General features: G+C 38.2%; 1 protein-coding gene across 1 annotated transcript; it reads left to right on the forward strand.

Annotated features, from left to right (window-relative positions):
* Positions 1-330: 330 nt before the first annotated feature.
* On the forward strand, positions 331-3,727 carry LOC132636203 (G-type lectin S-receptor-like serine/threonine-protein kinase SD2-5). Its single transcript, XM_060352927.1, has one exon. It carries the CDS (start codon positions 1,056-1,058, stop codon positions 3,492-3,494), a length of 2,439 nt encoding a protein of 812 aa, XP_060208910.1. The 5' UTR covers positions 331-1,055; the 3' UTR covers positions 3,495-3,727.
* Positions 3,728-25,063: the final 21,336 nt, after the last annotated feature.

A 25,063-nucleotide genomic window follows, 5' to 3' on the forward strand; every position in this document is an offset into this window, starting at 1 on the left:
TATTTATTATAGTAGTTTTTTATATAATATCCAAATATGTAAATTTTATTTTCATAAGCTTAAAAAGTTTATGTCCAAATTCACACACACACAAAATCGAAGTACTTAGACTACATAAAGTAGAACAGAGAGAGGAATTTGTAATATATCAAAGCAAATATTTAACAAAAAGCAATTCTATATTACTCCTATAACATTATGCATTAGTAGTTTAGTAGTACTAATCTACGCAACAAACTCCTTACATAATTTTACTGATGTGTATCTAAACAAAATGACCGTGTAAATTCTTTTTTAATGGCTAGTAGTACTTGGGCTGGTATTTCTACAAATGCTGCCCACTTCAGATCTCTCCAATTCTTTGACATAAGCAGAGACAGATTCATCCTTCTCTTTCCTTCTTGTATTCTTCCTCTCTTATCTTATATTAGGAAAAAGACACACAAAACCTGCGTCTGTACCAAAAACATCCAACTTTATTCTTGATAGCTGATGTCTTCATTAATAGCATGTCTAAACTATCTTCCTTCTACTTTCCTCTTTATGGTGTTGTTTCATTGAAATAAAAAAATTCAGAGTAAAGCTAGAATAAAATTTTTGACAACTTGGTCTTAGTATATGGTTGAAATTTGAATGAATAGTTACCCGGCCCATTAATACTTACTGGTTGGCCACTTGTTTCTACTGGTCTTGTGGGTCCTTGTGTTATTTGTTCAGTTTCACGTTAGACGAGAATTTCACAGCCATATGATAGCTACCCTCCCAACAATGTCATACGTGAGTTGCCTTGCTTCTTTCTTATCATAATTCTAAGGCTTCAACTTTTCCCATTTTTAGTCCTTTTGAATGTCAAACATTTTGGTCTTTGTCAAACCTTTCAATTGTTCATTCTTCCTTTCTTTTCCTAAGAATTCTGAGTCTTTGGTGGATTTTGCCTGTAATCCTTCCTTTGGTTAAAATATCATCAAATTGTTATTTATAGGTTGTTCTTGGCTTCAAAGTTTCTGAATTTAGCAGAATCTTGTTCCTTTTTTTTTTTTTTTTTTTTTTGGGTCATGGGGTCTTGGAGATCCCTCTATCTAGTGATCATTTTCCAGTTTGTTATATTTGTGCCTGAGACTTTAGCTAGTGTTCAGAATAAAGGCAGACTCAATCTTGGGTTTAAAGGGTCTCAAATGACCTGGATAGACAATAATGGGTTAATTCTTGTTTCCAACAGTTCCAAATTTGCATTTGGATTTAACCCTACTAAAGATGTTACCTCGTTCCTTCTTGTGGTCATCCATGTGAGTAGCTCTACCATCATTTGGTCTGCTAACAGAGACTCCCCGGTTAAGAATTCTGATAACTTTATGTTTGATAAAACTGGAAATGCCTACTTGCAAAGTGAGGGATCAACAATTTGGTCTACTAATACTGCTAGCAAAGGAGTTTCTGTCATGGAATTGAGGGACTCAGGGAATCTAATTTTGCTTGGGAATGATGGTACTACTACTATTTGGGAAAGCTTCAGCCATCCTGTTGATACTCTCCTGTCAAACCAGAATTTCACTCAAGGAATGAAGCTTGTAAGCAGTCCAAACAACAATAACTTGAGCTATTCACTTGAATTTAAGTCTGGGGATATGGTTCTTTCTGCAAGTTTCAAGCCTCCACAGCCTTATTGGACTATGGGGAAAGATGAGAGAAGGACCATTAACCAAGTTGGAGAAGGTGTCACTACTGCAATTCTTGATGGAAATTCTTGGAAAATTTATGATCAAAAGGGAGTTTTGCTTTGGCAGTTCATTTTCCCTGATAATAAAGATGCAAACGCCACTCGGTTGGCTGTTCTTGGAGAAGATGGTTACATCAGTTTTAGCACTCTTCAAGATGGCTCCATCGTTGCCTCTCCGACAAGAATTCCACAAGATGAATGCAGCAGGCCAACCTCTTGTGATCCATTATTCATTTGTTATAGCGGCAACAGGTGCCAGTGCCCATCAGCCCTTCCATCTTGCAAGCCTGAGACTGATTCCTTTTGTAGTAAACCAAAAGATCATGTGGAGCTTGTAGAGGCTGGGGATAAACTTGGCTATTCTGCACTTGAGTTTGTTTCTCCCTCTGCTAAAACTGATTTAAATGGTTGCAAAGCTTCTTGCCTTGGCAATTGCTCATGCGCTGCCATGTTCTTTGATAGCAGTTCAGGGAATTGTTTTATGTTTGACCAAATAGGAAGTTTACAAGGTTCGATTAGTGGAGCTGGTTTCAAGTCCTACATTAAAGTTTCAGCTAGCCAGGAGAATAGGGATAGCGGTGGAGGTGGGAAGGGAAGATTACCTATTATATTAGGTATAGTCATTTCTACAGCTCTTGTCATTCTTGGTCTAATTTACGGAGGTATTCGCTGTCAAAGGAGAAAGAACAAGTTACCGGATTCTGCAAAGGCGAGCTCAGAAGAAGACAATTTCTTGGAGGGCCTATCGGGGATGCCAATTCGTTTTAGCTACAAAGATCTTCAGAATGCAACTAATAACTTCTCAATAAAACTTGGGCAAGGAGGGTTTGGTTCAGTATACCAAGGGGTTCTTCCAGATGGGAGTAGACTTGCTGTGAAGAAATTGGAAGGCATTGGGCAGGGAAAGAAAGAATTTCGAGCAGAAGTTAGTATCATAGGCAGCATCCATCATCTTCATCTGGTGAGACTGAGAGGCTTTTGTGCTGAAGGAACACACAGGCTTCTGGCTTATGAGTACATGGCAAATGGGTCTTTAGAGAAATGGCTTTTTAAGAAGAACAAGGAATTTATGTTGGACTGGGATACGAGGTTTAATATCGCAGTTGGTACAGCAAAAGGCCTAGCGTACCTCCACGAGGACTGTGATGTAAAAATTGTGCATTGCGACATCAAACCTGAAAATGTACTTCTTGATGATCATTTCCTCGCCAAGGTCTCAGATTTTGGCCTTGCTAAGTTGATGACCCGAGAGCAGAGTCATGTTTTCACTACTATGAGGGGTACAAGAGGTTATCTTGCACCAGAATGGATCACAAATTATGCCATATCAGAGAAAAGTGATGTTTTTAGTTATGGGATGGTTTTACTTGAGATAATTGGAGGTCGTAAGAATTATGATCCTTCAGAAAGTTCGGAGAAATCCCATTTTCCCTCATATGCCTTTAAGATGATGGAAAAGGGGAAATTGACAGACCTTATTGATAGGAACTTGAAAGTTGATGAAGAGGATGAAAGGGTTTCCATAGCAATTAAGGTTGCTTTGTGGTGTATACAGGATGACATGTCCCTCAGGCCATCCATGGCTAAGGTTGTGCAAATGCTGGAAAGGCTCTGCCATGTCCCTTCACCGCCAACTACTTCTCAAATGGGGACACGACTTTTTTCAGGTTTCTTGAAATCACTAAGTGGGGATGGTACTTCATCCGGCACCTCTGGGCCATCCGATTGCAACAGTGATGCCTATCTTTCTGCTGTTCGGCTCTCAGGTCCAAGATAGCATTTGCAGGAGCATAAAAGTAGTCATTCATGAAAGGGCTGTTGTAGATGATTGACAGACATGTATAACGGTTTCATACCTTTTAGTTTCTCTGTATAATATAATTATCTAGGAAAAGTTTTGCCATATTAGCGATGACAAAGGTTGGAGTTGATTGAGAATGTCTTATCTGTATATAACTCAGTAATATGAATCAGTTCAAAATATACAAAGAAATTACCGAGTCAAGTACATCATATGTGATATTAGAACTAGCTGCATTATCTCGTTGAAACGATATAACATAGAGCAGATAATATCTATGTTCTGTTCTCAAAATCTATTTATATGTACATAAAACAACCAGAAAACGAGGCATGTAAGCTACTATTAATTGCTCTTCTTACAGGAGATCTTTTTCAGCAAGGTTGGATTCACCTGCAACCTCAATCCAGAAAATACATATAATCAAAAGGCGGGCTCAGTTTGTCTAGCGTAGGAGATAGATTTCCAACAAATTGTAAAGAAACCTGAGCATTTTTAGCTTAAACGTCTTGAATTGCTGAATAATGGGGAAAAAAATCTTTGTATTCCATGGAATCAAAATGGTTGAGAGCTCATTGTTGTAAATACATTACAGGATCCTAAGGTCTCTGTCTTAGATTATTCTTTATGGCCTACAAAATATTGTGGATATTGTAACTGTGATGTTGCTCATCTTAGGTTTGTGGTTTTGGATGACATTTGAATCTGCAATATGGAAACAACTCAAACAAGCGATTTTAAAACGATTGAAATTAGGTAGTTTCCACAACTGTTATGAGTTTCTGATGATATATTATAAATATCATTTCAGTTTAACAGTTTCTGGTATTCTTGAACCAACTTTTACATTCTGAAACTAAGTAAATTCCTCAATTACATCAAATATAGGACATTCACATCAGGATTAGAAGATTTACAAAAAACGCTCTTGTGGTTTGATTTGAAAGCATCACCTTAGAACGTGGCAGATAAATTGGTGTTTGCTTACGCAGGCGTTGAACCTTAGTGTTTAGATGTACGTAATACCTTTCTAAGTCGTCGGCAGTGTTATATGGTGCATGTGTTGGTGAGAGGTGAGAGGTATCTGGTGGGATTGGCAAAGTGCGCATAAGATGGCTCACTTCTTATATGAAAAAAAGATTTTTGACCTCACAAAAGAATTCGTTCTTATTAAAGTTTGTTCAGTACAACAGCCCTGGAAACCATAGTAACTGGAGGAATGATTAACTGGTGCAAACAATAATACCAGCATTCTTCCTAGTCTTTGATTAATCCGCTTCCTTCAGTCACCTACCATATAAATTTCAAAATAATATTTGTGTATACATCACGGCAGAACAAATCAGCAGCTTAGCTAGAGTTGTTGATTATGGTTGGGAGATATCCGGCCTAAATTTAAATTTTCTGGTCTTCACATGGTCTGTTTGCCCTCCAATCTTTTTGGCTGGTAACAACCATGTGTAATAAATGTTTGTCTCACTTGGTAAACATGAAGTTACAGTCTAACTTAGGGGTGCAATTACACTCTCCAAGCAAGAGAATGTGAAACTGAGTAATTATTGTAAAATTAAGCTAAAAGAGTAACAATATTAAAGATGAAAGCAATAGGAATAGAGAGACAAGAGATGAGAGTTTTCTTATTCATCCAAATGTGTTTCAAGTGTGTACAATATCATTCTCAATGCCACTATTTATAGGGTTACATTGAGTAACATGAAAGAGTGTCAAAAATATGACATTTACCCCTGAGAAGGTGGGGAAGATTATGGGGTTGTGGGAGATCAATGAGGGAGTAGTGGAGGTGTGGATATTACTACACATAAAGGTGGAATAACACTTAAAAGTTATGGACATCCACATTTATAATATTTACAACAGTCCCCCTTGGATGCCCGATAATGTGTCTCATTAAAACCTTACTAAAAAAGACCCTGTGGGAAAAACTCTAGTGAAGGTAAAAGAGCACAGATATCTTGTATACGCATTATTTGTTGCCTCGTTAAAAACCTTGTCAAGAAAACCCAATGAGACAAAACCTTGACTAAAGGAAAAAGAGTGCAGTGCATATTTTCTCCCCCTGATAAAAACATCATTTGATATTCCGGAGACGACGCATTCCGGTCTTGTATATCATCTTCTCAAATGTTGAAGTTGACAATGCCGTAGTTAATAAATCTGCTAAATTTTCACTTGAATATCTTTTCACCATTCTTTTGAAGATCTTGTGCAGAAATAACTTTCACCGAAATATGTTTCTTTCTATTCCACCTTCCATGTATCAAGTCTTGTAGATGCTGTCTTCCAACCTTATATACCAGCTTTTCAAATGTTGATATTGACAGTGTCTTTGTGGACCAAATCACATTCATCAAGATGTTGCACCATTGAGCTCATCCCGATATATCATTTGCTTGATTCACGATCATTGTTATCTTTGACATGATTTGCATATATAGCAAATAAGACTGCTTAGTAGAACAACATAACTATGACAACACTCGTTTGCAAACAAATAATCGTTGTTCGATCGAACATTATGTAGATCAAATAATCTTCCTACATTTGCATAACCAACAATCTCTTGATAATATTGGTTAGAAATAATAAATCCATATCGGTATTTGATTTCACTCTAATATCTTCACGTACAAGTGAAATTATATTTTGCCTACACATTAATATAAAAAATTATCGGATGGATGGTAATAGCAGGATACATAAGTGCACCAATTGCACACATACATGGTAGTTTCTGACCATTTTTATAAGATCAGAATTGATTTTTTTTTTTTTAATGTTAAGCGATCTTACAACCATCGGGGGTACTCAATGTAATCCTTTAAAATCTTTTAAATCTTCAAGGATTTTCATATAAACTTCACTGTCTAGCTAGACATGACAACAATTTATTATACGCATTCAAGTTTTTCATGTATTGCTAGACTGCAAAACAATCTCATTGCATCCACCACATGAGAACATATCTCTATACGATAATGCCAAGACATTTGCGAAAAACCATTATGCCACAAGGCACAAGCCGTACTTTATATCTTACGATTTTTATTTTCATTTTACTTTTCACACAAGAACCCATTTGTACCCCACTAGCATTATACCTTGATGTCCTTGGATTATGGTCCGAAATATCACTTTTCCAAGTGAAGCAAAATATACTTGAATTGTGCATTTTTATTTGGCTAATCATTTATCTGTTCACTCTTTGACAGATTTGAATTCAAGATCCTCATCACCATTTATAATATTGAGTGCTATATTATATCAAAGATACTGTCAACGGTCATTTGATATCGGTTCCAATGTGACATAACTTATCGAGATCACCTTTACCAAGGTTTTATTAAGTGTTATGTCATGGTGCTCTTTAAAGCACTTGCCACATTATTATGGCCATCTTGATCATTTGCTCCTCTCCTTCTACAAGGAGCTTTATGTTTGGAACCGATTGGTCTATCCTCATACACTCTGCCCTTCAAGGACTTTAATCCTAACTGAAGCATTTGCTGCCGGAATATAATAGTCACTTTTGGGTTAGCAAATACGTCTGGTAGTTAACTTGAATTACCTTTTCGACGATGATCATACCAGTAATAATTCATAACATATACCTTATTTTCAAGGCGCTTATCATCTCTCACCTAGTGTCAGGAAATCTAACATTTACCCCCAACCTTATTTGGGGACCCATCTTCATGCGTTGTGGTGGAGTAATTTAATCATATACCGCACGTTCAAAGTTTTAGATGAGAATTATTTGGTTCTTGACTCTGAACAAATTGTGATAGGGGAACTTACTTGTCACGCCCCGAACCATGGCCTAGGCGTAACACGGCACCCAGTGCCTTGCTGCATGTGACCGAGCAAACCACACAACTTGCTGAATCAACATGAGAAATGAACTGATTCGGAATATAATATAAACATGCATGGTGTGAGTAAATATGGGATTAAATAATCATAAGTTATGAAAATACTATTATATTATGAATGCACAAATATAGTAATGTAGCCAACGAGGCTAACTTAACTGAACATCTAACATGACATAACTGACTAGTCTACGTAACCTCTAACATGAGTCTGACTGCTAAACTGTTTATCGGGACAAGGCCCCCGACATACCTTAACTGCATAACTATAAATAAAGATAAAATCTCGAATGAGATGGGGCTCACCACTAGATGATACAAGCAATAGTCCTAACGAGCAGATTCACCATCTAGTAAATCAATACCTGCATTATGAAATGTAGGCCCCCGAACAATAAAAGAGGACGTCGGTAAATTTGAATTGTACTCGTATGTAAAGCAACTGAATTGAATAAACATGGTACATGAAATAATAAGAACTAAAACTGAAACTGTAAGTTGAACATGAACATGAGTAAAACATTTTAAGTACATATGTATATCTGTATCTTGTGGGAGAGTCGTAGTATAACCGACAACATGAAATCACCACATGGGTACGTGGAGTCTGGTACCTGGCCCGACCAGTAGAGTATCCTCACACCTTGCCAGGGTATGAGACATAAGCATGACATGAAAGGATCTAATTCAATTGTCTGAAGGTGTCGTCCTAATCTTGAGGGATCTACCCTGATTACCCTATGTTGGCATACATAGTTTCAAGCTGCCTGAGCCTTCTTTGTAAACCTATGCTACTCCCAAAAGACTAAACATGTTTATAGGTGACATCTGAGCCCATGGTTTGTATAACATAACTTGTAAGTATGACTTGTAGGCATGATTTGTAAATATGGCTTGTAAACATGATTCATGAGTATAATATAGCCTGAATATAAGTATATAGTATAACTTGCATAAAAACATGGAAAGCATGTAGATTTTCATGAAAATAAGCATAATAGTTCATATCTTGCGTTTAAGAACCCATGGAATGCAAAGCCTGGGTATTCATGGATCACAGACGGATTCCCAAGAACCAAAATAAAATATCAAGAATACAATGATGAATTATTAATACGAACATGGTGTTGACACCTAATTTATGACCTCTAATAATTTTATTTAATTAACCAGAGTTCTTGGATCTCAAACAGAGTGAAATATGTATTTGGTAAACCAAAATAATTTTTTACAAAATTATTTTGACAATATTTTTCCATTTCATTAGGAAAAATGAGTGCAAATATATTGTAAATCATTTAAAGGTAATTTACGTATTTTATTATGAATATTAAAGTATTTGTCAAGACTAAATTGACAAACTGATGGAGAACCGACAAGAGACCTAGTTTGTGATATGTTTTGAATATACCGTGCACACTTAGTGGTACAGCTTTAAACAGCTGTAAAACTGGACCGTACAACAGCAGTGCTGCAGCCCATGCCTTGGGTCAAACTTTAGTTGGAAAGTTTCCATCACATCTCATATGTTCCCCAATATATATTCAACATGTCCCAACATATTGGGTATCACTTGGAAGACCTAAAAATCACTTGAAAAGTGTAGCCGTCACAACATTCCCAAGGGTTCAACTAATAGAGCTGAAAACAAACTAAAGGACCGGATGCGAACTCTGAAGATATCAAAGTCTCTTAGTTTGTCTTAAGCTTTGTTTCATTTGTACTTAAATTGTAAACCTACTCCTTTTGATTTAGAAGCTGTTTGTAGGTATTTAAAAGTCTCAAAGTCACCTTGCTGGAAGTGTGTTTCCACAAGCTCTTGAGTGGTACACTAGGCTAGAGTTAGTCTAGGTGTATTAGTGGTCCTTGGCTAGAGTTAGTCAAGTGGAGGTGCTTGCAATTGGAGTATTACAAATAAGTAGGGACGACGGGGGTTAGTTCCTAGGTTGCATAAGTGTTATTGTAAGGGTGAGGGATTATGGGAGTTAATTCCTAGCTTACGATAGAGTTGTAACCTAAAGTTGCTCATGTAGTGGAGTTGAAATCCTACTTGGTTAGGTCGTGGCTTTTAATTCCTTGACCAAGGAAGTTTTCACGATAAAATCCTGTGTCCTTTACCTACTGCATTGCATAAGGGAACTGGTACAAAATGATGGTACATGTAACTTAGGGTCATCATGAATTAGAGTAGAAACCCTAGGCTTGTGGAACTTCATATTTTCATGGATGAACATGGCGTGGGGAAGAATAATAAAATTTCCACACGTGGATAGAAGCTCTACATACCTTAATCGCTCCAAAACAGCTGAAGAAGAATCCTAAAAACCTTCACTTGAACCTTTGAGAAGGGTTTTCTTGAAAGCCCTATGTTGGTAACTGTTACGTCCCGTATTTTTATACTTTGGGACAACCCGGATTAACTATGATAATTTAAGGCCAAGACTATTCCGGGATTTGAAGTCGGGACTTTTGACCTTCGATTTTATTTTGAGACATGAGTTATATATGAAATTGTGGGCATTGAACACTTAGGAAAAATTGGGACCACAATTCATAAAATTGGAATTGAAAATGTTGTGCAAAAATGCCATTGTGGCCGTGTATATGGAAATGGTCCCACACATTGTGTGGCCAATTTTAAATGGTCCAACACATTGTGTGGGCCAAAGACAAATAAGAGATATTTGTGGACACTTAAAAGATGAAAACCAAGTCATCTTTTCTCATTTCCCACTTCAACACTTAGAAAAAAAAAATAACAAGACATTGGAGAGCTTCACCAAACCATTGCTCACGGCTAAGGAGAGGGAAAAAAGCAAGATCATTTTGAGCCTCTCTAAAAATATTTCTTTGGTACAAATCAACTAATTTAAGGTCCCTAAGTAGCGTGGAAGTATTGTTTGGATCATCTAACCATTCATTGTGTCCAATTGCAAACCCAAGCCATTTGTGGTATTGAAGAAGAAAGGTAAGTTTTGCTCTTGTTCTATGTGTTGTGAACGCTTATTTCATGTTGTAGTATGTTAATATGGATGAAAATCATGAAATATGGTGTGATGAAGTTGGGCCGTGTGTTTGGTGTTCTAGCCGTGTATATGGGTGTTGAATTGGATTGATGAATTAATTCTTGTAGTATGTTAAATTGTTGTAGTGTGTAGGATGGCTAAGAATTATATATATATATATATATATATATATATATATATATATATATATATATATATATATATATATATAAGTAGTGATAGATGAACATGAGTCATGATATATGCCAAAGGACACACTAATGTCGCTTAGCGTCGTAATGGTTATTGGGATGACTTTTATGTTGGAAGCGAGAGTCTATTGTCCCAAATTGATATAGTAAGCGTTGCGGACTGATTTGGAGAACCTTGTGCACTTAATGCAATCTTTATATATGAGAACCATGAACATATGTATATGTGTAGTGTGGACGAATGTGGGTCATCTAATATGTCGAAGATCGCATTAATATCACTTAGCGTTTTAATTGTCGTCGTTATGAATTCTAGTTTGGAAATGAGCATTTAATGACTCAAGATTTACGTTGAGATTTTGTGGGCTGATTTAAGGCTTATTGTGCGTTGATGTAATTTGTATATTTTATGAGAATGATATTGTTATATTGTGGATTGTGATACAAAACATGACTTGAAAATGAGGAAAGTGAAAAGGGGGCTGCTCTCGGCTAGGGGGCTGTTTTCGGCCATAGATGGAAAAATTGTGGATTGTTGGAAATATTATGTGAATTGTTTAGAATGTTCTTGCATGTTGTTAGTATGGGTTTGGGTTAGTATTTGAATGTATAAGCGTTGATGTTGGCTTGAAGGTAAGTCGTTGAATTGAATATTTGGAAAGTTGTCGAATGGTGTAAAAGAGAGCTATTAATGTTATTTTGTCTTTCGAATTGATTATCGATGTTTCTAGGTTGGTTATTGTGGTTGTTGTTGTTGATTTTTAGCGAGTTAAATTCTCGGGTTGGCCTATTTACAGGGGAAATGCTGCCGAATTTTCTGTAGAATTTAGAGTTAGTTTGGAATAAATAATTGCTTAAGTGCCTATGGTTAATATGGGATATTCGTTGGCATATTTGTAGACCTTGGGGAGCCCGAGGCGTAGATTGGGAATAACTTTAGATCGGCTAGCTTGGAGTGCGTTCGAGGTATGTAAAGCCCAATCTTTCTTTCTATTGGCATGCCTTAGTTTTGGATAGGCTAGATTACGAGCCTTTAGGAAAATCCTATGATTCGAAATCCGAGCATGATATGATCTATATATATTCCTTGGCACTCTTATGTTTGATTTGATAAAAGTATGAACCGTTACGTCTTTGAAATAGTCGCATTCCGAACTTTGTATAGAAAGGTTTCGCTTTAAGGAATTTCGTAATTCTTGAATGCCATATCTTGCACATAAATGCTCGGATTACCTCAATATTTTTGTAGGAGTCTATATGACATATGATATGTATGTTTTCCATAGGCGGGCCCGACTCGGGTAAATGCCCGTCCGTGGGTCCCGCGACTTTCTTTCATGTAATTCGAAGAACCTTTGAAAGAATTTGTTATGACTATGATTCGATTTTCAAGTATGATAATTTTACTTATGTTTGAGTTTATGATAATGATTTTATGCATATGACTACTCACGACTCTACTCGTGCATTCTGTTATCCCTTTCGCCGAGTCCCGGGCCGGTTCAGTTGTCGTGCGCACTTTGATATACTCCGGAGTTATGTTGTGTTTATGGTTCACCGAGCTACTCGCCAAAGAGGGTCGGGTTCCACTTATATTTGGTGTTATGCTGTGTTATGATGTGCGACGGGGATTCGGAGGTTTGAAACCTTTCTGGTGTATGCTGTGTTATGGCGCCATCGACGGGCGGGCGACCATATTCTTCTGTACCTTATGCATGACTTACATATTTTTAAAGTGAACATTTTTATATGTTGGATTTGTACTTAGTCTCTGTACTACTATTTCGTTTATGTTTCAGATTTGTTTCTGTATCTTCTGCTTTGCATACTCAGTACATATTTCGTACTGACCCCCTTTCTTCGGGGGCTGCGTTTCATGCCCGCAGGTACAGACGCACAGTTTGGTGATCCACCAGTTTAGGACACCCTCTTCTGCCGTTTGGAGTGCTCTTCTCATTTCGGAGCATACACTATTGGTATATATATTTTGTTCGCTATGTACGTATATATTTGCTCAGGGGTACGGCGGGGCCCTGTCCCGCCATATGTTTCTGTTGGTCTGTTTAGAGGTCTGTAGACGTATTTGTGGGTGCGTGTGCCTAATTCTGTACAGATGTGTTTGTATGACCCTATTCGTTATGGCAGCCTTGTCGGCGTGCACTTTGTATATGTTTTGGGCCGTTGCGCCATCCGTTAGCCTTGTCGGCTTTTGATACATCTGTTAGCCTTGTCGGCTTTTGATATATTTGATAGCCTTGCCGGCTTTTTGATATATATATATATGTCCGCATATGGTTGCGTTGAAATGTGTTCGATACAGTTTGATATAGTTTGAGACGGCATATAGTAATTGTGACCGTATATGCTAATTGTATGTGAATTATTCAGGATAAGTATGTTCGGGTGCCCAATTCGGGCACTAGTCACGGCCTACGGGGTTGAGTCGTGACAGTAACATAGAATTTCACTTAGAATTCATGTATAATCGCTAAAATTCACTTAGGAATATATAGGAGGGACTAAGCTTGATGTCAAAGGATGAGGAGAAGATAGAACGGTCATTCTAGGGCTTGAGAATGTGAAGAATGGAGTGAAAAAACCAAAAATAAAGTTTTAAAGTTGCTGTCGGACCCATTTTACGCTCATTTTTGGCCCATTTTACTGCCTGTAAATCCTACCATAAATCTGTAACAGTGTGCTCGCGATCTATCCTTCACTAAAAAATCTGAAACACCCTTTCTTTGGAACACGTTAAACGCAGAGTTGGTACGCGGTCGTCCAACAGCCAACAACTATTCACCCCGAGTGGTCCACTCGGGTTCCTGTCAATTTGAAATAGCCCACTGAAACATTTGACTAGGATAGAGCCAAGCCAAATCCTAACGGACTAGCGCATGATGACCTAGACAGGTTTTGGATATTTTAGATGTATCTAAAACCCATTAAGGAGACTACCTTGTGTCAAGACAGTCTATGACCTGAAAAACACCGCATCCCACTATGTGCTAATTGGAAACATTTTGTGTGCCTATGCGCTAAACCATTATCCCTGTGGGTTGGGGATTAACCATGCTTTATTTTGTAGATGAATACAAATCTGAAATTTGATATGGTTCTCGAGGCACCAGATATGCTGAAAATTTGGTAGGGTTGGATGAATACCCAGGAACAAAGGAAAGTGACCAAGTGATGTGATTCTTCGAGTTAACAAAGAACCAATCGACCAGGATCTTGTTCTTGAAGCGGTTTGATGGGCAAATTCAAGAAACGGATGTATCTCAAGTTGTAGGCGTCGGATTAAAGTGATTCAAAAACTATGTGAAAGAAGACGATTTCAACTATAAAAATAACTATTGAATCGTTTAAATCAAGTAAGTATTGAAGGCGTAATGATGGAAAGAAATTTAGGGTTCTGGGTATGAACTAGAACGAATTTTAATCAAGAAACGCGTTCTTGAATGACCAAGAACAAATAAAATTCCTAAGTCACCACTTGTAATCAATTAACGTGATAAAGAAACACCACACGCAACTAAAAACAAAGTAAAGACTATCACCACCTTGCTTGGAACAAAAAACAAGGATAAAGAACAAGAAATATGGAGAATAACTCTATTGCAAAATTTAGGTTTATGCTAAAAACGTGAATAGTGTTTAACAAAGAATAAGAACCCTTTATATAGGCCTAGGTTCTCTTCTTTGATGACTACAAATCCCTATTCTACTCTAGAAAGGAAATAGCTAAAAACAAGGAAAGTAAAATCCCTATTCTATAAGGAAAAGAATAAAGAAAACCAAAATCCTACTAGAACTAGGATAAAGATCCTACTAATGATAGGAAATTTAATCCTACTATAATATAAATCAAGAAATAATAAACCTATTTAGAAAAGGATTCAAGAAACAAGAATGGGAAATAATCTTCAAACTTGAGCTTCTTGGACTTTTCTTTTTCTTGAATTTCAGTCTTGCGTTTCTTGATTTTCTTGAATTTCTTGATATTCTTCATCTTTCATCATTCTCCCCTTGTTGAGAAAGACTCGTCCTCGAGTCTAAAGGCTCCATAAATGGTGAAAGATTAGCAAATAAAAAAAAAAATTGGAACAACCCATACCACCAGGCTTTAAGTTGCATTTTTCTAGTTTGTCATAGAGCTTCATCATGTTGAAAGGAATCTTTACATATGGCCGAACTAAATCCCACTTCCTTAGTAGTAGTAACTTTATACCATGATTTCTTAAACGTAGCATCTTAAACTGATCTTCAATGTGTAAACCATGATCACAACTTATTTCCTTTTGATCTTCATGAATTTTGAACACTCCCGTGTCGATGTGGTATTTGCATGCAAAATCTGAGTTAGTGCCACAAAAACCTTTAAATAAATCAAATTCATGTACCTTTAGATCGGGGTTAGAGAATAAATCATGTCTTCTTATGAGCTCCTTGATGATTTTGATGCTCTCGTATTTGACATGATTATAGCCATTAACCTCAATGAAATTGAGAGATATTAAATCTACACTTTCTTGCAAAGATTCAACCTTTTGAGGAATAAATCTTGCTCGAACTAGATCATAAATTAAACTCTCATTCATGGACTCCTTTTTCAGTAACTTATTCTCTTTCTCTTCCAAATCTTCATAGATTATTGGTCCTACGCAATACGCTACTTTGGTTGGTGTGGAGTAAGAAACAAAATCTGGATTCTTTTCGAAATCACTTAAAGATGGAAAATCAATCTCACAAATAGTTGGATGCTCCAATAGATCCTCATCAAACTTTGGAGGTAAATCCTCAACTTGTGGATCCAATTCATTCTTCTCCTCAGTTTGCTGTTCCACATTTATGGGACCAATGATTTGTAATTTGGTCACAAAAGAATCATCAACATACTTGGAGTCTTTAACAACATCTTCTGGATTCAAGGGAACTAAATTGATTTTTCTCCCATCCTTTGTGAAAGAAAGGTATTACGATATTTATCATATTTAGCACCCCTATCATACACCCATGGTCTTCCAAGTAATAAGTGGCAAGCATTTATCTTTATTACATCACACCAAACAAGATCTTTATATATTTTTCCTATAGAAAAAGAAACTAGGCATTGATGAGTTACCTCTAAACCACCATTATCATTCTCAAATTTGATGCTATAAGGATATGCATGAGGTTTTGTTGAAAAGCCAAGTTTAGAAACCATCTATTCAGAAAGAACATTAACATGACTTCCTTTATCAATGATTACCGAACATACCTTATCATGGGAGGTACATCTAGTGTGGAAAAGAGATTCCTTTTTCCATAGTTTTTCATATTCTTGAACCCAGCGTCCTCTTCTTTCTTGCATATAATCCATAATATTCCTCAATTGTGCTCTGATACCAAATTGATGTGATTCTTCGAGTTAACAAAGAACCAATTGACCAGGATCTTGTTCTTGAAGCGGTTTGATGGGCAGATTCAAGAAGCGGATGTATCTCAATTTGTAGGAGTCGGATTAAAGTGATTCAAAAACTATGTGAAAGATGATGATTTCAACTATAAAAATAACTATTGAATCGTTTAAATCAAGTAAGTATTGAAGGCGGAATGATGGAAAGAAAAATAGGGTTCTGGGTATGAACTAGAACGAATTTTAATCAAGAAACGCGTTCTTGAATGATCAAGAACAAATAAAATTCCTAAGTCACCACTTGAAATCAATTAATGTGATAAAGAAACACCGCACGCAACTGAAAAACAAGGTAAAGACTATCACCACCTTGCTTGGAACCAAAAACAAGGATAAAGAACAAGAAATAGAGAGAATAACTCTATTGCAAAATTTAGGTTTATGCTAAAAACGTGAATAGTGTTTAACAAAGAATAAGAACCCTTTATATAGGCCTATGGTCTCTTCTTTGATGACTACAAATCCCTATTCTACTCTTAGAAAGGAAAGTAAAATCCCTATTCTATAAGGAAAAGAATAAAGAAAACCAAAATCCTACAAGAACTAGGATAAAGATCCTACTAATGATAGGAAATTTAATCCTACTATAATATAAATCAAGAAATAAGAAACCTATTTAGAAAAGGATTCAAGAAACAAGAATGAGAAATAATCTTCAAACTTGAGCTTCTTGGACTTTTCTTTTTCTTGAATTTCAGTCTTGTGTTTCTTGATTTTCTTGAATTTCTTGATATTCTTCATCTTTCATCACCAAGTGTTTAGGAAACCTACCCTCTTTGTTAGTTACGAACGGGTGTAGGGAGTTGATCGAGGTAATCACTGATTATTGGGACTAAGATAGAATGGTATTTAGATTCGGGAATGATATAGAGATGACCCCGACTTTGAAGGAGCTTCGGTATGTGATAGACAACATCGGAACTAGCCTAAGAAGAAGAAAGAAACTCGACCAAGACCTCATTATCGCATATAAGCCTACCCCTAACCAAATCCTAAAAATGTTATCCTTATCCCACGCCAACTGAATATTTGGTCCAACTGTAGCCTTTAGAGAGTTAGACAAATGGTTTCGGACCAAATAAGGATTTGTGGAATACCCTACAGAGTTTAAACCCTTTGTCGAGTGAGAAAACACCCGACCTTTGTCCTTCTCCATTTGCTTACTAGGACTCATGGTATTCTCGAAATATAGAAACCAAATTATAGACACCCGAATCATTTGAGTCACCCATGCTATATTTCACGGCATAACCCTAAAGGGGAAAACTAAATACTTTTCCCTAATCCTTATCATTCTTGCCGACATAAACAGAGCCTTAAGCATATGCCGAAATTATTACCATTACTTCCAAGTTTGTAACCTATTCCTACAATGGTGGATCATCAAGCACTTGAGCAAGGTCGGGGGTACCCAATATTTTAGCAAGAAAACGAGGATGGATGACCTTTACGCTCACTATCCAAACATAGGACAGCAAACAAAGGAAAGCTAGGAATTCTTCATCTCTAGGCTCAAAGAGGGTAGCATACAATGAATGTTTGTTGATTTCATGTCCGATTCCACTGTCGTCAAGGGGCGAAAGTATCCATTCATACCATTTATGGGAATTCGAGGGATCCGCTCTTATGTGCCTGCCCGAGTATTGAGACAGTTTGGTAGGACCCAAATCGTACCCCAAGTAAGAAACATGGGGGAATTCATAGAAAGCTAACATTTTGCACCTCTTAAAAAGGTTGATTTTCTACCAATGGACAGACGAAGAAGTCGAAGAAACACTGCTGTCGAAGGTGAAGGGTCATTTAGTAGGAAGATTCACAAGCTAGAAGAAAAGATCGAATAGGTCCGAGCCAAGATCAGAGAGGCCGACCAAATTTTAAACCTAGTTAAGAATCCACCAAAAGACACTACAAAGATGGAACGTTATCAGGAAAGCCCGTCAGACAAGGCCAAGGGAATGGCACCAAGTTATGTGCCTTTGATAATCAAAATCGAGACTCTCGAGAAAGAGGATAAGGATCCTAAGGAGGCATCCGAGCCGCAAAAGCAAACCTGGCCACCTAAAGAGGCCATTGCCGCCGCCACTGCGGCCCAAGATGAGAACAACAACGTGACCCAAGGACTCATTCGTCCACCATCACCAACTTGGTGGGAAATTGCTCTTAAAGAAATTTCTTGTCCTTACCATGTCATGAAAATGCATATGCGATGCGAAGAGATCTTCGAGAAGATGAAGAAAGTAGGTGCGACATGTGCTAGCTATGAGAAGTTACCACCTTGCACTCCGATCTATATGCATAAGAGGTGTCCATTTCAAAAGAATTAACCTGGCCACACTGCGGACGAGTGCTTGGCCCTGAGAAGAAGGATTGTAAGAATGATCGATGATAAGACCATCAACAAGTTATGGGGACCTTAATCTTTATTGATCCATGACACGGTCACTCCAAATGAAGGAGTCACTTTGGACACCCACATTTGGCGTTACGACTTCACCATCTTTAAAGACTTGTATGTCAGTATTTTCCAGAAGTTAGCAAGCACCGAGAATGTCTGTCCAGTCAAGCCCGTTTTGAAGCCCTCGTCGGGCTAGCTAAGTCGACATAGGATTTCCTTGTTCCATTTGGGAGCACCGGGGCATGATGTCGAGGAATGTGAAGCTTTCAAGTTTGAATTGAAACACTTGGTTCATACTGGGGAATCTGGGTAGTACTCCCACCTTGTTATTAGGAAGTAGGGCCTTCGGCCAAACAAACGATTGTAAGGACACTAGCCCGTTTCAATCTCGAGAAAACATTACCTTTTGTCTAGATTTAAGGGAGGGTCCTTTCTTGTAATTTTTAAAGTTTGTCTTCCTCCCTCTTTTTATCTGTAAAACAAACTATGTCTGACCTGGTGTCCCAAGGAGGGATACGTAGGAAGCCCTTATCGAGCCTTATCCGAGAAGCTTTTCGATAGTATAGGTTTAGAAAAATATTATCTATGTAAACCAAACTACGGAGGGGCCTTGTTGCAAGCTATGCGTCCACCAAACATAATATGCAGGGACCTGGTTGTTTACCAGCTCCCTTTCGCAATGCAGTAAGTACAAAAGGAGAGATTTTTATTACACCCCGTAGTTCTGTACATTGGAATTCGTAGGTATTGGTTGTTTCAAGTATGGACCTTGAAGTAGCCCTCGTAACCGTAAGTTAAGGTGGGGCCCACATGCTGGGATTTTATAAAGGATATATGAAAGGTGATATGAGTAGTACATGGGAAGTTGAGTAAGTCTTAAGAAGGACCCTTAAGCCGAATGTGGGCATAAGCCCTCCAAAAGCACGGTTTAAGAATTCATTTTCGGATGATCCTAATTGGAGAGCCCAAAACGCCATTAAAAGTTTGGAATTTGGAGTCAAACCAAAAATTAAAGTTGTAGATAATTGAAATATCTTTCCAACCATAGGTCGTGGGCCCTCATACGATATCGGGATCAAACGTTATGAACGTTTTAAGATCGGCTGTCAGGGCAGGGAATTAACCCTACGCGAACGCGCCAGAAGGTGGCGCGAACGCGCAGAAGAGGACCCTGCAACTCAGCGCGAGCACGCCAGTTGGTAGAGAGATCGCGCTGAGTAAATTTTAAGTCGGTCTAGACAGAACCTGAACCGTTATAAAAAGGGGTCACCCCCTTCTTTCCTCTTCCAAAACACACCCAAAGCCTCTCAAATGTTCTGGAAACTTCCCCCAACCTTCACTTATATTAACGCGGATCAAGTAGAATTTCTCGAATTTTGGCTCAGACAACGTATAGTTGCAATTGTAGAATCGTATAACGACGGGTTTGGCTCAGCTCAAGGTGGAAAAAAGTGGAGATATAGCAATATTACCGGGAGAAGGGTATGAATCTCTTATTATTAATGTTAATCTTGGTATATTTATGGAGATAGAACTGTTAAATAGTCGTATCATAATTATGTTGGCGGAAATATGGGATAAATATCATATGGAATAATTTATGGAGTATTTTGGTAATAATGGTATTCTGGTGGATGTTGGTATTGTTGTTGTTATTGTTGGTTGCTGAATTATAATTTCAGGCTAGGCATATAAACAGGAGAGATGCTGCCCGATTTTTGGCAGGATATAGAATGGTTTAATATGGAAGCCTAGCATAAGTATATAACAATGGGTCTAACGATAATGTGAATCCTCTTGAATGTAGATTTATGAGCTCGGGCGGATAAGCGTAAGTAATAGGAGGTTGAACAGGTATGTTAAGGCTCGTCCCTTTCTTTCAAAGGCATGATTCCTATGTTATGATCCCATAAATGTTTTCATAACCTCCTTGTTTTCAAAAGCCAGAAGTTCATGACTCTTAAAGCTTCTTATGATATTAAATGAAATATGTTCTATGATGATTGTGACGATGATGATGATTCTCTTCTAGAAACTCCGAAGCTATGATTTGAGAGCATTATGAGATTATTGAGCCATTCCATGAATCCCTTGATCTTACTTGTTGTTGATGGTCTCACCTCATGTCATTCGTTCCTTTGAGGTGAGATATAGCGAAGATAACGATTCTATTTTCAGTGCTACCTAAGTTCATGATTCTCGAGACTCCTGTGACATCGTCGATTTCATCTTACGATGGTTGATCCTTCAAGGAATGATATGGTGATAATGGTAATGCTAATGATGATGTTGATTTCATTTATGTATTTTTATGAGTATGTATGTATGTATGCGTTGCATCCCACTGATCAGCTGGGGATAACACCGCGCCTAGAGAGGTGTCATTATGTTGTGATATATATATATATCCTTACAGATTATGATATCAATAAGTTATCTTTATGGTCCACCCAGAAATGATTATAAGATGTATGTTTAGAGGTGCTCGGCGTGCTAGCTCCGGACGCCCGTCATGGCCCACGAGTCGGGTCGTGACAATTTTAGCGTGGAAAAAAACCCTTGCTCAAGGGATTAAAAACCACGACCTACCCCAATAATATTTCACTTAACTAACCGAGAAACTTCAGATTACAACCTATTGTAAGCAAGGAACTAACTCCGATAATCTCTCAACCCTTACAATAGTATCAACCTAGGACCTAACTCCCATAGTCCCTCAACCTTTGCAATACTCCGATGGAAAATACCTCCACTGGGCGAACTCTAGCCAAGGAAACTATGGTCGACTACCTCTTAGTCGGACCCAACTAATACGCCTTAGACTGACACTAGCCAAGCGTACCACTTAATAGATTGAAAGGTAAACTGCTTAACAACTACTAAGAATTTGAAATACCTACAACAACTTCTTGTAAAAGAAGAGTAGGTTTACAAGTAAAAGCACATGAAAGAAAGCTTATTAGGAGACTAAAGCATCTTCAGTGTTGGAATCAGGTTCTTCAGTTTGTGATTGCCTTTGTTGAACACTTGGAGAGTCTTGCGAAGGCTGAACATTTTGGTTGATTTTTAGGTTTTCCAAGTGATACACAATATGTTGCAACATGTTGTGTATATAGTGGGAAGCATCTGGGATGGATAGAGACCACTCATTCAATTGTTTGACCTAAAGCATGGGCTAGCTCACTGCTGTACTTATGTGCAATGAGTAGCTCGGCTTTACAGCTATCTTTGCTAAGGGTGCATGGTATACTGAGAGCAGATCACAGACCAGGTCTCTATCTGGTTCTGAATCAGTTTGACAATCATCAAAATAAAAAGCACTTGGATTTATCAGGCCTAATTTCCTGTGGAGGGTTATGTAGGCAGTCTACATAAGACTTGGCCCCCATATTATATAAATATATACTTTCCAATGGTCATTTAGCGTAATCAAGCATCAAGAAGACTGATTTTTAGCCTAAACACTTGTCATGATTTTTTCAAGAAATTTTAAGAGACGCGGTTCTTGATTTTGGCACCACTTGACTCAGGAAGTTTCCCCCTTTGTTACCAACTGCTTACATCCTCTTGACAAGTGCGCATTTGGAAGAGCCCCAAAAATAAGAGCTAATAAAAATGTTGAGAGAATACGTGGATATTTTTGCATGGTCATATGCTTACATGCCGGGACTAAGTACCAGCATGTAGCCCACAGATTACCCATCAATGCGGGTTTTGCTCCTGTCAAGTAGAAAACCAGGCAATTTAAGCCGAATCTTAGCATCCGCATCAAAGATGAAGTGGAAAAACATATTAAGTCTGGAGTAGTGGAACTAACTTCGTACCCAACGTGGTTGGCCAACATAGTGCCGGTACCCAAGAAAGACGGGAAAATCAGAATATGCGTGGACTATTGGGATCTCGATCGAGCCAGTCCTAAGGACAACTTCCCTCTCCAAAACATTCACATACTCATTGATAACTGCGCAAAACATGAGTTACAATCATGCGGGGATTGCTTCGCAGGATATCATCAAATTTTGATGAGCGAAGAGGATGCAGAAAAGACAGCTATCATCACTCTGTGGGGAGTGTAGTAATGTCATTTAGCCTCAAGAATGCCAGCGCTACTTACATGAGGGCTATGACCACCATATTTCATGACATGATCCACAAGGAAATTAAGTATATGTGGACGATGTCATCATTAAGTCAAGAGAATGCTCAAAGCATACCACGCATTTGTGGAAATTCTTTGACAGACTCCGAAAATTCAATCTAAAGTTAAATTCGGGCAAATGTGCGTTTGGAGTCTTTACCGGAAAACTGTTGGGATTCATTGTCAGTCAGAGGGGCATAGAGTTAGACTCGTCAAAATCAAGGTTATCCAAGAGCTACCCCCTCCAAAGACTAAAAAAAAGTCATGAGCTTCCTAGGAAGGTTAAATTACATCGTACAATTCATAGCCTAATCTACCATTGTGGAACCAATATTCAAGCTACTAAAAAAGGATGCAGCGATAAAATGGACAGAAGAGTGTCAAAAAGCATTTGACACCATCAAAAAGTACCTATCCAATCAATCGGTCTTAGTACCTCCTAGGCTTGGGAGTCCTTTGTTGATATGCTTGTCGGTATCAGATAATGGTTTCGGATGCGTGTTAGGACAACACGATGAAACTGGCAAGAAAAAGCCCTCAATTTATTATCTAAGCAAGAAGTTCACTGCCTGTGAAGTAAGATACATGCTGGTGCAAAAGATATCATCATACAGTACTCACCTCATATCCAAGATGGATCCACTAAAGTACATCTTTCACCAGCCCATGCCTATTGGAAAGTTGGCTAAGTGGAAAATGCTATGGAGCGAATTTGACAAGCGTTGGCCGACTTACTCGCTGGAAGCCGAGTCGATGATGATTTCGAGCCACTTCGAACCCACTTCCTAGGCGAGGGAGTACTGACAGTACGAGAAGACATAGCTAAGCCCTATTTAGGATGGAGATTGTTTTTCGACGGTGCAGTAAATTACAAGGGTTCAGGAATTGAAGCAGTTTGGTGTCAAAAATAGGACAACATTACCCGATGGCCGCGAAGCTCAAATTTCGATGACCAACAATATTGCGGAGTACGAGGCCTACATTCTAGGCTTCAGAATGGCTTTGGATATGGATATCCAGGAGTTATTAGTCATAGGATATTTAGATCTATTGATCCATCAAGTACAAGGGGAATGGGCTACCAAGAATTCCAAGATCTTACTGTATGTTAATCTCGCTCAAAAGTTGTGCAAGAAGTTCAAGAAGATTGATTTCAAACATACAATGAGGGCTCAAAATGAGTTCGCTGACGCTCTTGCTACTATAGTGTCCATGATACAACATCCTGAAAGCAGTCATATTAACCTGCAGGAAATAAGTTTAAAAGAAGAGCATCCTTATTGCTCCCATGTGGAAGCAAAGCTCGATGGCAAGCCATGGTATATCGACATAAAGGTATACATGGGAAAAAGAGAATACCACAAGAACACCTCGAGTAACAAGAAGAAAACTATCCAAAGAATGGCCAACGATTTCTTCCTGAAGATTCTTTACAAAAGGACGCCAGATCTAGGATTACTCAGATGCATGGACGCCATCGAAGCCACAAAGTTATTGGAAGAAGTGCATGCTGGAACCTGTGGACCCCATATGAACGGGTTCATCCTAGCGAAGAAAGTCCTCTGAATGGGTTACTACTAGATGACAATGGAAAGCGATTGTTGTGAATTTGTGCGAAAATGCCATCAATGCAAAATCCATGGAGATCTGATTCGAGTCCCGCCAAACGAGCTCAATGTTATGAGCTCACCTTGGCCATTCGTCACCTGGGGCATGGATGTCATTAGACCTATCGAGCCTGCCGCCTCAAATGGACACCGATTCAACTTGGGCGCTATTTATTATTTCACCAAATGGGTAAAAGCTAAATCGCACAAATCAGTCATAAAGAAGATGGTAGCTGATTTAGTGCAAAACAACATCATATGCCATTTTGGCATACCAGAGTCCATCATAACAGACAATGAAGCAAATCTGAACAGTTACCTGATGAAAGATATCTATGAAGAATTTCAAATAACTCATCGAAATTACACTGCCTATCGACCATAAATGAATGGAGTTGTGGAGGTGGCCAACAAGAATATCAAGAGGAAATTAAAGAAAATGACGGACAACTACAAGTGTTGGCATGAACAGTTGCCTTATGCATTGCTGGGACACCGAACAACGACTCGGACTTCTACAGTAGCAACTCCATATTTGCTTATCTATGGCACCGAATCAGTCATCCCTGCTGAAGTAGAAATACCATCGCTAATGATCATTCAAAAAGTAGAGTTGGACAGTGCAGAGTGGGTCCAAAACCGATACGACCAATTGGCACTAATCGATGAGAAAAGGATGGTGGTCGTATGTCATAGTCAATTGTACTGACAGAGAATGGCGCGCCTTCAGCAAGCAAGTAAGAGCTCGACTTTTCCAAATAGGACAAATGGTACTCAAGCGAGTGTTTCCACACCAAGATGAGCACAAAAGAAAGTTTGCACCCAACTGGGAAGGACCAT

The sequence above is a fragment of the Lycium barbarum genome, chromosome 4 (assembly GCF_019175385.1).
Source record: "Lycium barbarum isolate Lr01 chromosome 4, ASM1917538v2, whole genome shotgun sequence".
Lineage (NCBI taxonomy): Eukaryota > Viridiplantae > Streptophyta > Magnoliopsida > Solanales > Solanaceae > Lycium > Lycium barbarum.

Bases quoted from the DNA above. Each gene is read 5' to 3' on its own strand.
- LOC132636203 (XM_060352927.1), top strand. From the start codon at position 1,056: ATGGGGTCTTGGAGATCCCTCTATCTAGTGATCATTTTCCAGTTTGTT.